The sequence below is a fragment of the Schistocerca cancellata genome, chromosome 3 (genome assembly GCF_023864275.1).
Source record: "Schistocerca cancellata isolate TAMUIC-IGC-003103 chromosome 3, iqSchCanc2.1, whole genome shotgun sequence".
NCBI lineage: Eukaryota > Metazoa > Arthropoda > Insecta > Orthoptera > Acrididae > Schistocerca > Schistocerca cancellata.
The window spans coordinates 635,566,860-635,580,750 of NC_064628.1; the positions used below are offsets into that span (position 1 = coordinate 635,566,860).

Sequence of the window (13,891 nt, forward strand, 5' to 3'; positions counted from 1 at the left end):
ATTAGCATCGATTTCGAAAAAATCGATCATATGAAACCCAACTCACACTTTTCTCACACAAAATGCTGTAAGTTTAGGGTCAAGGCAGTCTGGTAGATACAGTACTTATGTTTTGTTAAAAGCATTTGGCCACACATATGCTTACTGTAAAAAGTACAATCATATGGGTTAACAAATGAAATTTGTTACTAGATTGAGAACCTTTTGGTAGGGAGGACACAGCATTTTATCTTGGGTGGAGAGTCATCATCAGATGTAGAAGTAGCTTCAGGTGTGGCTCAAGGGAGTGTGTTGGGACCATCACTGTTTATGTTGTATATTAATGACACTGCAGACAATATTAATAGTAACCTCAGACTTATAGCAGATGATGCACTTATGTATAATGATGTGCTATCTGAAAGAAGCTGCTTAAATATTCAGTTTTATCTTGATAAGATTTCAAAGTGGTGCTTTATATGTTCAGAAATGTAAAACTGTGCAATTAAAATAATAATAATAATAATAATAATAATAATATCCTGTGACTATAACATGAATGATTTTTTGACTTAACCTAAACTAATGAATCACTGTTGCAAATGGCCACCTCATACAAATAACTGGATGTAACACTTTGTAGGGATATGAAATGGAATGATTACTCAGGCTCAGTTGTGCGGAACACAAGTGGTAGACTTTGGTTTATTGGCAGAATACCAGGGAAGTGCAGTAAGTCTACAGAGGAGACTGCTTACAAATCAACTCATGAGACTGCTTCTAGAATATTGCTCAAGTGTGTGGGAGTCATACCAGATAGGATTAATAGGGGATATTGAATGTATACAGAGAAGGACATCATGAATGTTCACAGGTTGTTTAATCCATGAGAGAATGTCACAGAGATACTGAAGGAACTGAACTGGAAGACTCTTGAAGACAGACATAAGCTATCCCAAGAAAGTCTATTAAGAAAGTTTCAAGAACTGACTTTAAGTGATAACTCTAGGAATATACTACAATCCCATATATATTGCTAAATAGTGATCATGAGGATAAGATTAGAATAATTACTGCATGCATGGAGCCATTCAAAAAATCATTCTTCCCATGCTCCATACATGAATGCGATGGGAAGAAACTCTAATAACTGGTATGTCCGGCTAAGCTGATTTGGGTAAATTCCAGGATGGTTTCTCTGCTGATCATCAGAGCTATCCTCATAGACCACCTGTCCTATTCCCATAAAGCATGTTATGTATGCTGTGCATTGTACATAAATAATTTTTCCCTGGTCAGCATTGTCAACCTTGATTTACCAGTAGCCTGTCCACATATCTACTGATGTGAAATATTTTGTTCCTTTCAAGCAGTCTGGGGTGTCTTCAATGCGTGGCAGTAGGTAAAATCTTTTTTCATGATCTTGTTGTCTTTGATACAGAGCAGATAACACTTGCTGATGTTGTTCCTCAGTCATGACAGATTCTATTGACAGTTTGATAGTAACTTCCAACAATGCATTGTCTCCAGGGACAGCAGAGCATGATTTTTCGTCAATGGCACTGAGCCAAGTAACTTTCTGCAATCAACAAAATACTCACAGTTTAACTGACACCTAGATTGATTATTGGAAGTCATCTCATTGATGACAGTAGGATAATACATCTTCAATGGCAAACAGCTGCCCCAAGCAATCTTTCTTATGTTTGTGTACTGGATTAGCTTCATCATTCTGGAGTTCTGATGTTCCACAGATTTGAAAGCCTCTGTTCTGTCACTGATAGTTATTCTTGCAATATAAGTTCCTGTTCATTGGACATATTTCCCATGGGTGACCTTCAGCATGATTACTTTTGTACCATGGAATACAGCCTTCTTTAGCTGGTGACAATAAGCATTCGGCAACAAGCATTTGACATAACAGGAAAGAAACCTGGGTCTTCTAGCGCCAGACAAGTCAGCCATTGACAATATTCCGTGATATCTTGGTAAGTGTTGTCCATGAAACCAGAATACTATCAGGACATTGTTCTTGAAGATGTGTAAATTCAGGAAACACATGGATTCTAAAACAACAGTAAGTAAATGTGACAAAGTTGCTCCTCAAGAGCCCATAGCCATTGCCCATCACTATACAGAAGTACTAGCCACTGCCTTGCTGTTGAAAACTATAAACTATTCAAGCATCAATGGAGGTGAGCCCCCCCCCCCCCCTGCTTCATTTGGTGACCCAGTTGAATCATTTGAGCTATTCTGTCATGTCATTACTAGGTGGACAGGTGAATGTTTCATGCGCAGCTGGCTTATTGTTGTTTTGGAATAGATCGGTTTCCTGAATTTATGGATCTGAGGAACAATGTCATAATAGTATTCTGGTTTCTGTCAATGTAGATGATGGCTTTTACATTGCCTAGTTGGAGCCACAGGGATACAGGTGTTTCACACTACCTGATGTGTCCACGAATATCATAGCATAATCACAATCAAGTCCAAATCGAAAAGTACGGTCATCAATTAAATACAACATCTAGTACAGAAAGTATGTTTATTATTTACTCCACTGTGTAGACAGAACAGAACTGTCACCTGGAATGAGGGTGGTGCTATTTATAAAAAGACAGAATATTCCAGAATATGCAAACATTGCATATACGAGGAGGGACCCAAAAGAAACCAGATTGTTGTCATAAAAAATTTATTGATGAACCTTTTTACAAAATTACTTCAGTCACCTTCAAAATACTCTCCATTACACGTGATACACTTGTCAAGTCTCTTTTCCCAGTGTTGTTTGGAACTCTTCAAGTTTGATATTGTCCAGTACCCTTTGTGAAGCTGTTTCTACCGCCTCCACATCGTCATAATACTCTCCTTTTAGCGTTTTTTTCATTCGTGGGAATAGGAAAAAGTTGCACGGGGCTGGGTCTGGCGAATATGGAGCATGGGGAATGACAGACCACCTCTGAGATGCCAAATAGTGGGCAACTCGTAAGGCCGTGTGTGCTGGAGTGTTGTTGTGATGCAGAAACCAGTCACCTGCTCGCCAAAGTTCCGGGCGTTTCCTCCTCACATCCTCTCCCAGACGCCTTAAATCATCCAAGTAAAAGTGCTGGTTAACAGTCTGGTCAGGGGGTATGAATTCCCGATGCACAATTCCACAAACATCAAAAAAGACAATGATCATCATCTTCACATTTGACCTCACTTATGTTGCTTTTTTTGGTCTAGGAGAGTTGGGAATCCTCCACTGGCTTGATGCTTGCTTGGTTTCTGGGTCATACACACAACACCAACTCTCATCCCCTATAATGACTTTGTTCAAGAAGTAAATCTCTGTTTTCATGTCCTGACACACATTCATGCATATGGTTTTTTGCTCCTGTGTGAGAAGGCGTGGAACAAATTTAACAGCAACACGTCTCATGTGCAAATCCTCACTCAAAATCTGCTGGCATGAGCTCCAACTGATTCCTGTCACTGTTGAAATTTAGTCGATCATTTGTCGATGATCCTCATTGATCTTTTGGCGGACCTTTCCAATGTTCTCCTCATTTCGCGATGTTGAAGAGTGTCCAGAACGAGCTTGGTCTTCAACACACACCTCACCATGTTTAAAGCACCCAAACCACTCGAAAACCTGTGTGCGGCTCATAGTGTCCTCCTGGAAAGCTTCCTAAAGCATTTGGTGTGTCTCCATTGCAGTTTTTTTTATGCAGGAAACAAAATTTCACACACATTCTTTGTTCTTTTAAAGTTGCCATAACGACTTCAGAGAGGTAACCCGCCAACAGTCAGAGAAACACAATACCACACATGCACATTCAGCTCTACACTGACGCCATCTGCACACTGTTTCATGAAGGTCTCTACTAACACCATCTAGCATGAGGACCCTGCACTACGTCTACGAGTGGCAGCGCCCTCAGAATCCAGTTTCTTTTGGGTCCCCCCTCGTGAAAGTAATTTTTAGAATCTTCTCGAAATGATAAATACTACAAAACAAAAATTTCTGGTGATCCGAATTTGAACCTGCAGCACATCAGCCAACAACATTAACCACTACTCAAAACAGCATGCAGCATAGGTTGTGGAAAAATTGCAGTTGTACGATACTATGTTTTTCCACTTCATGACATGCACAGTTTGACAGTTCTGAACATTTACAGCAAACTGCCAATATTTGTGCCACTTTGAAATTTTACCAAGTTCTGACTGAATATTTGTGAAACTTTTATCAGACTGAATTTCATTATAAATAACTAACTGCATCAACTGTAAGAAGTATGAGGTTATCAGCATTGTCTGCAACATAGTTAATGTACAGTACTAAATACATCCTGGGGCATGCCTAAATTACTTTTACATCTATTGATGACTAACATCAGAGATAACAGGCTGTATTCTCCCTACCAAGAGATGTTCAAGCCAGTCACAAATTTTTCTTGATAACTCATACATTCACACTTTTGTGAATAAGTATTGCTACAATATTGAGTCAAATATATTTCAGAAATCAAGAAATAGTGCATCTCTCTGCTTGCTTTGAGTCATGGCTTTCAGGATGATATGTGGTAAATGTGTGAGTTGGGTTTTCTCTGACTGATGTTTCCAGAATCTATGCACAATGGCATGGAGGGGGGGGGGGGGGGAGGGTCATTCTGTTCAGGATATCTCATTCTGTTCAATCTCAGAATATGTTCTAAGATTCTAGAATGGACTGATGTTGATGATATTGGATAGTAGATTTGTGCTTCGCCTCTGGCACCCTTCTTGCAGGCAGGTACGTCTCACCAATGCTTTCTGCACTATGATGTGCATAACTTTTGGCTCATCAGATCTACAATACGTTGTGGTTAAAATAGGGCTGACTCATCTGCAAGTTCAGCATAGAATCTGACAGAAATTCCAACAGACCCTGGAGTTTTACAAAATTTTAACAGTTCAGCTGTTTCTCAACACCACTTACACTAAAATCAATATCACTCATCTTTTCTATGGTGCAAGGACTGGATCAGGGCAAAGGAACATCTGAAAATGGCGTTCACCATTTTTGCTTTTGATTTTGTTTTGCTATCCACTATTCAGCTCACCCATGATTGTCTGTGCACTGGCCTTGATACCACTAACAGTCTTTACATATGACCAGAATTTCTTTTGAGTTTTGTGAGAGATTCTTTGGTAATATTCAGCTATGGTAGTCACTGAAGGCTTCAGACATTGTCCTCTTAACAGACAAATGTGTTTGTTTCATTTAGCTTTCTTCTGTCTATAGCCCTATGCTTTATCTTACACCTACTATGCAGTGTCTCTGTTTCGTTAGAAGTTTATTTACAGTGACTGTATACATGGAGGGTCCCTCCAACCATGAACTGTTCTATTAAATTCCTACCTATCAGGTGCACTATCAATTATTGATATAAATTGGGGCCATAGTCCTACTACATGCTACTCTTCAATGCTAAATGTTTCAAGTTCCTATTGACATATGATGCAACTGCCTCATTATCTAGTTTGCTGAATATATAAATCCTTCTACTTGCTTTAAGTGCCCTTTGTACTTGTTGCTACAGCTGGCTCATTGTCACTGATACCAGTTGTGATGCTGACATTCTAAAAGAGGTCAGGTCTATTTGTAGATATTAGATCCAATACATTTCCATCATGAGTGGGCTTCTGAACAATTTCCTTCTGCACTTAAAGCTTTGAAGTTTAGAATTATTTTACCACCACACTGTTACTGTAACAAACCATCTAACAAACATGTTATGTGACACATGAAGTAATAATATTATGTACTGAACTGTCATATGGTTGACAAAGAGAAAATAGTATTCAATATGAAGTATATAAAATTCAATTTGTTAACTAACCTAGAACTTTAGTAATGTTGGTTAACAGTTTATCATTTCTTTGATGTCCTCTGATGGAAATACCAGTATCTTTGGTGATCAAAATACATCTTGCTACACTTTCTTCATGATTTAGCATTAGCTTTTCAAGTTCCATCATGCAGGAGGCTATTGTTTGATGTTTTACTCCAAAATGAAATTCCAAATCAGCTGCAAGTCCAACATCAGCAATTGGTCCCCACTGAATAGCCAAACCAGGTAATCCACATTCTCTGCGGTATTCAACCTAAAAATAAAACAGTTGCAATGAATTAGAAATTAGCATTCACTGAGACATCTTCTACCCCTTTAATGAAATAGTTATTCTCAGTTAGTGGTGCCTCCCAAACGGCAAAGGTCCTGCATCCAAATACCAGTCTAACACATAGTTTTAATCCTCACTTTGTATGAAGAAACCAAGTCACTGCTGCATCGAGCAATTACCAAACCTACTTTTTTTTGTGGAGTAATAGAAATGAAAGAGAAACAAAAAAGAAAAATCTCAAATACAGAAGAAAAGGAGAAGCTTCAAAACACTGCATTTATTACTCTCACTCATTAAAAATCACTATTAAGAGATTTTTGTGAGAAATGGAAGCTTGTCAACTGCATTCAGGGTTAATTGATTTATATGGTGTCCCCACTTGCTACAGTGGTAAGTTCTGGCACTAACAATCAACAGTATCATTTTTATATTTATTAAGTGTTAAGAATTGGCTGCACAATATATTGGCTTGAAGAACTTGAAAGAACTTGAAGTGCAGTGTTACGTACGGCATAATACTATGTGCAAGTGATTACTATTTTTAAATGATTATGTATGACATAATCCTTGACTTATATTTTCTCTTTGTTTTATATATGTTTTATTCTGTTGCTGAATGTGCTATTAAATGGAGTCATGTGAGTTTTCATTTGGTTTTTATGTTGCAATAAAATTAATTTATCTAGTTCCACAACAATTGGCGACCCTGATGGTCACTGACATGAAATCCAATGAACATACGCATCAACGGCATCACACATCTTCTGCAAACAATTTCACTATAAGTCTACATTGTGAACCCACCACTACCTGTAGAAGTGTCAACTGGCACAGTAATTAATTGCCTGACAGTAAAACTGCCACCATTTTGGATACAGAATTCCATGCTATTGTTTGTGCAACTAGAAATTCAGTTTGTTTTAGCACACATAACCTCAGACAATATGATGTATGGTTATGTAGTTGCTGTGTTCAATGAATATATGGGCACAGGCTCTTGTAGTCCCAGGTGAACAGATTGGAGAAGCTACTCTGCACTGAAGAACTAGGCGATCACACTCCATTGAAGCTACTATGCCAACTATGTACAACAGCAAGCTATGTAGACAGTGACGATATTCTGCAGAATGTCTGCTATTGTGCCTGACACCCAATGCACAGAAGATAATGACAGTGTGTGCCAGCGATCTAGATGCACTCATGCAAATCGCAGATCACAAAACGGAAACATATTTGTCAATGTACGTTGCAACAGTTTGCCCACTGCCTCAGGCAGATAACACCCTCACCATGCTACAAGCACAGGTTGCCAAGCTCACTGAGCACGTTGCTACACTACAGACCCACACTACCAGTCACCTACCTCATCGTCATTGCTCCCAGGGAAATCAAAGCCGCTAACCTTCGTCAGCCAGAATCTGCTTGTACCACCGACAGTATGGTTCCGATGTGGAGAGGTGTAGCCCACTATGTAAACAGGAAAACTCAGCAAGAAGTCACTGAAGAAGGCCAATGGCTCTCCAAACAGCAGCCATTAAGCGTTTGTAATGGAACATGGCACAAAGCTACTGTTTTTCGTAGACCCAGTTGCTGATGTGTCAGTCTATCCCCCTGCCCATCTAATGAGTCACAACTGTGATGACTGCCACCTTTTCATTGCCAATGCTTCATGATTGCAATTTATGGTCATGACACAATGGCACTGAACTTAGTGCTGTGGTGCAAATTTGAATGACACTTCATTGCACAGGACATGACACATCTCATACTTAGAGTGGATTATTTTTATCATTGTTGGACTCCTTTCTAACCCCCATCACTGACACCCTCTTGACACTACTTTGAAACTAGCATGTCAAAGGCAAACACATCATGTGGAAGACACAGCAGCATAGATGATTACTGGTGATACTCCATTCACAGAGTTCATCAGACAATTCCTGGAGATGCTCATCAGACAGTGCTTGGAGATCACATGCCAGAATCACATAGTAGCACCTATGTAGCACTTGACAATGCGTTATATTTTGGCTACACCCGCTCAACTGCACCACTTGATACCCCAGAAACTGAAGACACTGAAGCAGTAATTCTCATCCATGCTTGCACAAGGAATCTGATGCCCATTGAGCACTAGTTGGTCATCTCCACTACATGTGGTCCCAAAGAAGAATAATGGATAGTTTCCATGTGGTGACTATAGACAGCTAAATGCCAGAACCATTTCAGATTGATATCCAGTACCACATATCAAAGATTTTACATTCCCAGTAAGCTCATCTTTCCCACAATGGACTTGGTTTGTGCATTCTACCAGCATCGGATGACATTGCTGGGACTGCCGCCTGAATATGGTTCATGAATAATCATGAATAAAGTCGCACCCAACTTAGACTTTTGTCCTGTGTATTTTGATGACATCCTGGCCACTTCAAACCCAGAGGCACAACACCTGTCACTCTTATGACAGATCTTCACTCGCCTATGTACACATGGACTGCTCATCCACCCATTGGGGGGCATCATCAGAGCAGCTGAAGTACAATTCCTAGGCTATACTATCAATGTGCAAGGGATACGGCCACAACAAGAGAAAGTAGAAGCTATCCTTCAACTTCCTATAGTGTAAGACAGTTAAGGAATTATGACAGTTCCGTGACATAACCAATTTTTCTTGTCAGTTGGTTTGCAATCTTGCACTCCTAGAAGAACTCCTGAATAAATTCGTGTATGGTGCACTAAAGTCAAAGGACAAACTCCAATTAAATAGTGAAGCCTAGTTGGAATTTACTAAGCTGAAGACTCTCACAGCAGAAGCTACTCTTTTAGTGCACCCAGTTCTGCATGTGCCTCTCGCCCTGACTGTTGATGCATCTACTGCTGCAATTGGTGCTACACCACAACAACAAAATAGATGAGCACTGGCAGCTTTTAGCCTTTTTCTGTAAAAAATTATTGCTGTATCAACAGAACTGACTGCAAACTGTATGCTGCTATTAAGAAATTTTGTCACATGTTGGAGGGACAGCAGTTCACTCTCATCACAGATCATAAAACACTGACATATGCTTTCTGCCATCCTGAGAATGCGTCCTTGTGTCAGCAGTGGCATACTGTGGTACATTTCTTCCTCCAAATCACAGATTTGAACATGTCCAGCGAGACCTCAGAGTACCACTCCCACATCAGAAGGATGCACCTACTGCCCTACAGCCATCAATTGTTTTACAAGCTGCCTCGAGGCATTCTTGACTGCTGACGTAACTTTCAAAACTGTCACAAATGTGTTCTTTTGGAGATAAGATTTCACTGATGAAAAGTATGAGGTCAATTATTTGATGTCAAAAAGAAAAGCTGAAGAAATACGAATGAGATGCAGTTGGCCTAGATGGAAGATTAATACCTGTTTCATTCAAACAGGTACCATATTGTTCAATACCAAATGAAACCAATATTTTGTAAAAATATATTCTAACACTATTGAATTAGGAAGTCAATGTTGAAACAAATCTATACTTTACTGATATCTGTAGAGTAGTAGACAATGATACAGCAGTGTCACAAATCCCTCAATATCATTCTCATTCTAACTATATTTTGTTGCATTTAAAATACATATTTTCTTTGTGTGAGTTTGTAAATCCATCATGATGTATAGTAACTATTGTTTTGAAAATTCATTTATCGTATTATTTTTTTCAATATATATGTTTCTTCTTACTTTCACCTAGTTACTGAAAACATCAATTATCCTATAAGATCATTGCTTTCTATATCAGTTATAATCAAATAAACTTATTCTTGCCAAATCGAAAATAATAAAAATCCATTATAAAATCTACACTTAAAAGAATTATCCAACAATTTATATTTTACAAAATGTACTTGTCATTCAAATATTATTTTCTACATAAAAGTTACTGCAATTGAATTGTATCGTTATCTAAGAAACTCTGTGAACTGTTGTTTTACTTTGTGATATTCGATTAGTTGGTATGTGGAGAGTTGGTATGAAGTGTTGATTGTAAACAGAGACAGTGAGGCAAGACTGGAACTTGTTTCAATTGCACTCAAGTAAAATGCATTCATAAAATTATGTCGATGTACAAAAAGTGTCTGCACTCAAGATGTGATTTGTCAAATATGTGAAATATATAAAAGTGGTTCTTTAAAAAGTGTTTCATTCTACAATGTAACAAGTTTACCCACTTATATTAATTCAGGCATGAACAGTACTTCATTATTAACCTTACTGTTTGGTGAGTGGATTGAATAGATTTTGTACTGAAATGTGACAAACTCTGGCTTCTCTCACTGAGAATATACACCATTTTATCACAGGACAGCAAGCAACATCACATTTACTTCAATATCAAGAGAATTAAGGCGAGTACAATTTTTTAAATTCAGATTTCAACAACACTTAATTAATTTAAGTAGCATCCATCTGCACTCCTCATCCCACGAAGTGATCTGTAAACATTTCTGTGACTATTACTGTAGACAGAAATTTTGAAGAAATAATTTTAGTCAGTTGGCTATCATCACTGTTGAATTAAACTATGGGACTGGGTTATTTAAATGTGTGGGCTCAGTATGAGATCATATGCAGCTCAGGCCCAAGCTGCCAGAGCTGACAGTGATGTATGCATGAGGTGTGCTTACTTGTGTGAATGAATCGTATGTGTTTCTCTTTTTCTGATGAAACCTAGTAGTGTTTTGAGAATTTCCGCATAAATTCAAGAACCACTCACCCTTTGACCATCTTGAACACATGATATTTTAAATATAAGTGTGAGAGAGCCTATCTACTGCGCGTCGCCTGTCTGTGTGTGCAGGTCTGAAGCGTGCTGTAGACCGGCGGTTGAACAGCACTGACAAGTGTTTGCCAGTCGCACCATGGAAGTTTAATGAAAGGACATGGCAGACTCAAGAAACTTCCATGTTATTCCACACTGCTTTATAGCTTTGAATATTGCAGTGAAAAAAAAGAAGAATAGTTGAAATATTGTTAAAAGGATGCTCGTTTTGGACTTGGAGAGGATAAGACGTGTATTCCGATTCTGGATGAGAATGTACATGGTTTTTAAGCCAACCTTTCTCTTATGTGTAAATGAACTTTGCTTCTAACCTTTGGATATATGAGGAGACTTACTTGACAATGTTTGTTTATGTGGAGAATAAGATTTGTAAAAGTTTGATGTTTAAATATACATCGTTAAGTGAAGCAAAAGAAACTGTGTACGTCTGCTTATTTTCATAAGTAGAAAGAGTCTTGAGAAATTCCTGTTCCTAGCAAATATACTTCAGAGAAGAAGAGAAAAGGAGGTCGCAGCAGCAAGCTAACCAGCAAGGAAAGTTGGCTGACAATCTCAAGTAAGTCATATCGTTAAGGAAGTGGGAGTTTACACACATACTTCACCACTTTAAGTTGTCCAAAGCATTAGAACATGCAACCAGTGAAAAAGGACTCAAAAACAGGAATTCTAAGACCAAAAACGAGAAAAGTGGATGTTGTATGTTGCCATAGCAACTTAACCAAACACGATAAAGAATTTACTCTGAGACTTCAGGACATGCCCGAGTATTCAAAAGAGAAAAAAATTGAATTGAGAAATAGTGAAGAAGATTCTAGCGTGTTTCCCTAAGAAGAAATATGCCAAGATAGCTTTGACTAAGAAGATCAGGTGCGGGGAATGGATAGCTCTCACACACATCGAGGGGATGCACATGCGGAAACCAACATCCGACACCACCAGCACCAGTTGCTGTTCACCAGTGCTGACCCGCTTCCACTTCTGCTCACCAACACCTATGCAGAAACCAATGACCAATGTGACTGGCGCCAGTTGCTGTTCACCGGTGCTGATTACACATTCACTCATCAATGCAGCCCAAATTCTACGCCGGGTGAGCATGAAGCAGAACTTCATTGTTTAAATACAATGTGGTAGAAACTGATGCATGAACTACATTAGTGTAGTTATTATCCTTAAAGTTAATTTTTAATGCTCACAAGGTCCAAAGTGGGTAAAATTATGAATAACGAACAGCAAGTTGGGGAAACTCAAGAACCAACAATGGCTGTGAGAGTTACGAAAGAAGGACCTAACTGGTCGGAGTTAGTAAATTTGACCAAAACTTTAAATGATAAATTAGAAGATCAAAGTACTCAATTAAATACTAAATTAGATGACCAGAGGACAGTTTCAATTGCTCAAAATGCTACTTTAAGTAAGGAACTAAATGCAACTCAAAGTAAAGAAGTAGGTTTAGTAATTCTAGTTTAAATGCTCAGAGTGAAGTTCTAAATAACCAGAGTGAAATCTTTAATAGTGAAGTTGTTAAATGCCAAAGTTGATGCACATCATTAAGTGAAGCAAAAGAAACTGCGTACATCTGCTTATTTTTATAAGTAGAAAGAGTCTTGAGAAATTCCTGTTCCTAGCAAGTATACTTTGGAGAAGAAGAGAAAAGGAGATTGCAGCAGCAAGCTAACCAGCAAGGAAAGTCGGCTGACAATCTCAAGTGAGTCGTATCATTAAGGAAGTGGGAGTCTACACATATACTTCACCACTTTAAGTCGTCCAGAGTGCTAGAAGCTGTGGCTGAGAGCTTTGTGTAAATGTCTTTTAATTGTGCCTGTCTGCTAATTGATATGTCATCTTTACAGTAATTAGCAATCTATCTTTTGCTACATTGTTGATATTCCTAGCTGCATGTTCTAATGTTTAATTTTACATTAAAAATAATTATTTTTGGTTTGGTCAACTAAAAATGAAACAGTGTGTTCACTCTAAATGTAGTATGTGTCTTACAGTCGATAGAAAATCCTTTCATCTTCTTTTGAAATGTAAATATGATTACATGCACAGTGTAAAATCTATAGTTATGTTACTGGGAACTTATTACCATGTTTTGTACTTAGTCTTAGTAACTGCTGGAACCGACACCTTGCTTAAAGTCTTTTACTGTCATGAACAATTTTCCCTTTTATTATGTCATACCTTTCTACTAAACTAATCTTAAGATGAAAATAGCTTTAGAAACCTATGTCTGACTTTCTTGGAAAGAAAAAAAAAAAAAAAAAACTGGTGGAACAGACATGCTGAGGAGAATTCAAATAATGATATGAGTACTAAACACAAAAGAAGGAACTTAAAGTGAATGAGATGAAGGGCACCATTACTACTAATTACAAGTGGACTAGAAATAGGAGGAGTAAGTGACAAGAACTTTTATACTTGACAAAAATGATTATGATGACATGGTTCTTGAAATCAGTGTAGAACAGTGATTAAAGAGTGAAGAAAAGTTTTAGAGAAAGGGTTTCATAACAAATTTTATAATATACTACATCTTACATGTACTACATTATGTGAATGTAAATGAATACTACTAACCGTATGAACAGTGATTTAAAAAATGAATAATAATAATAATATTTTGTAGTGTAATAAAATGTGTGAGGCATCAATTTTTTTTCTTTTTTTATGTGAGTTAGTGATATCTGTGCAAATACTGTGTCATTCTACTTTGAAACTAAAGAAAGTCAAATATTCAACAATTAACACAGCCAAAAAATCACTAATATATATTATTCACACTAAAGTGTTTGACATTTTGAAAACTGGAGTCAAAGTAGAAACTAAAGTCCATAGGATAATTAATGGTATCATAATATACTTAGGGTTCCATAGGGCCCCATACATAATAGTGTATGGTATTAAATGGGAAAGTATTGAAATGAGTATATACT

At 37.8% G+C, this 13,891-nt stretch overlaps 1 protein-coding gene across 1 annotated transcript in view; it reads right to left on the minus strand.

Moving 5' to 3' along the window:
* The window catches only part of LOC126175576 (fatty acid synthase-like), a 218,957-nt gene that overhangs the window by 45,685 nt on the left and 159,381 nt on the right, over positions 1-13,891 (minus strand). The window contains exon 19 of the mRNA XM_049922434.1: positions 5,850-6,114. Within this exon, the coding sequence (XP_049778391.1) occupies positions 5,850-6,114 (265 nt within the window). The remainder of the gene's footprint in view (positions 1-5,849; positions 6,115-13,891) is intronic.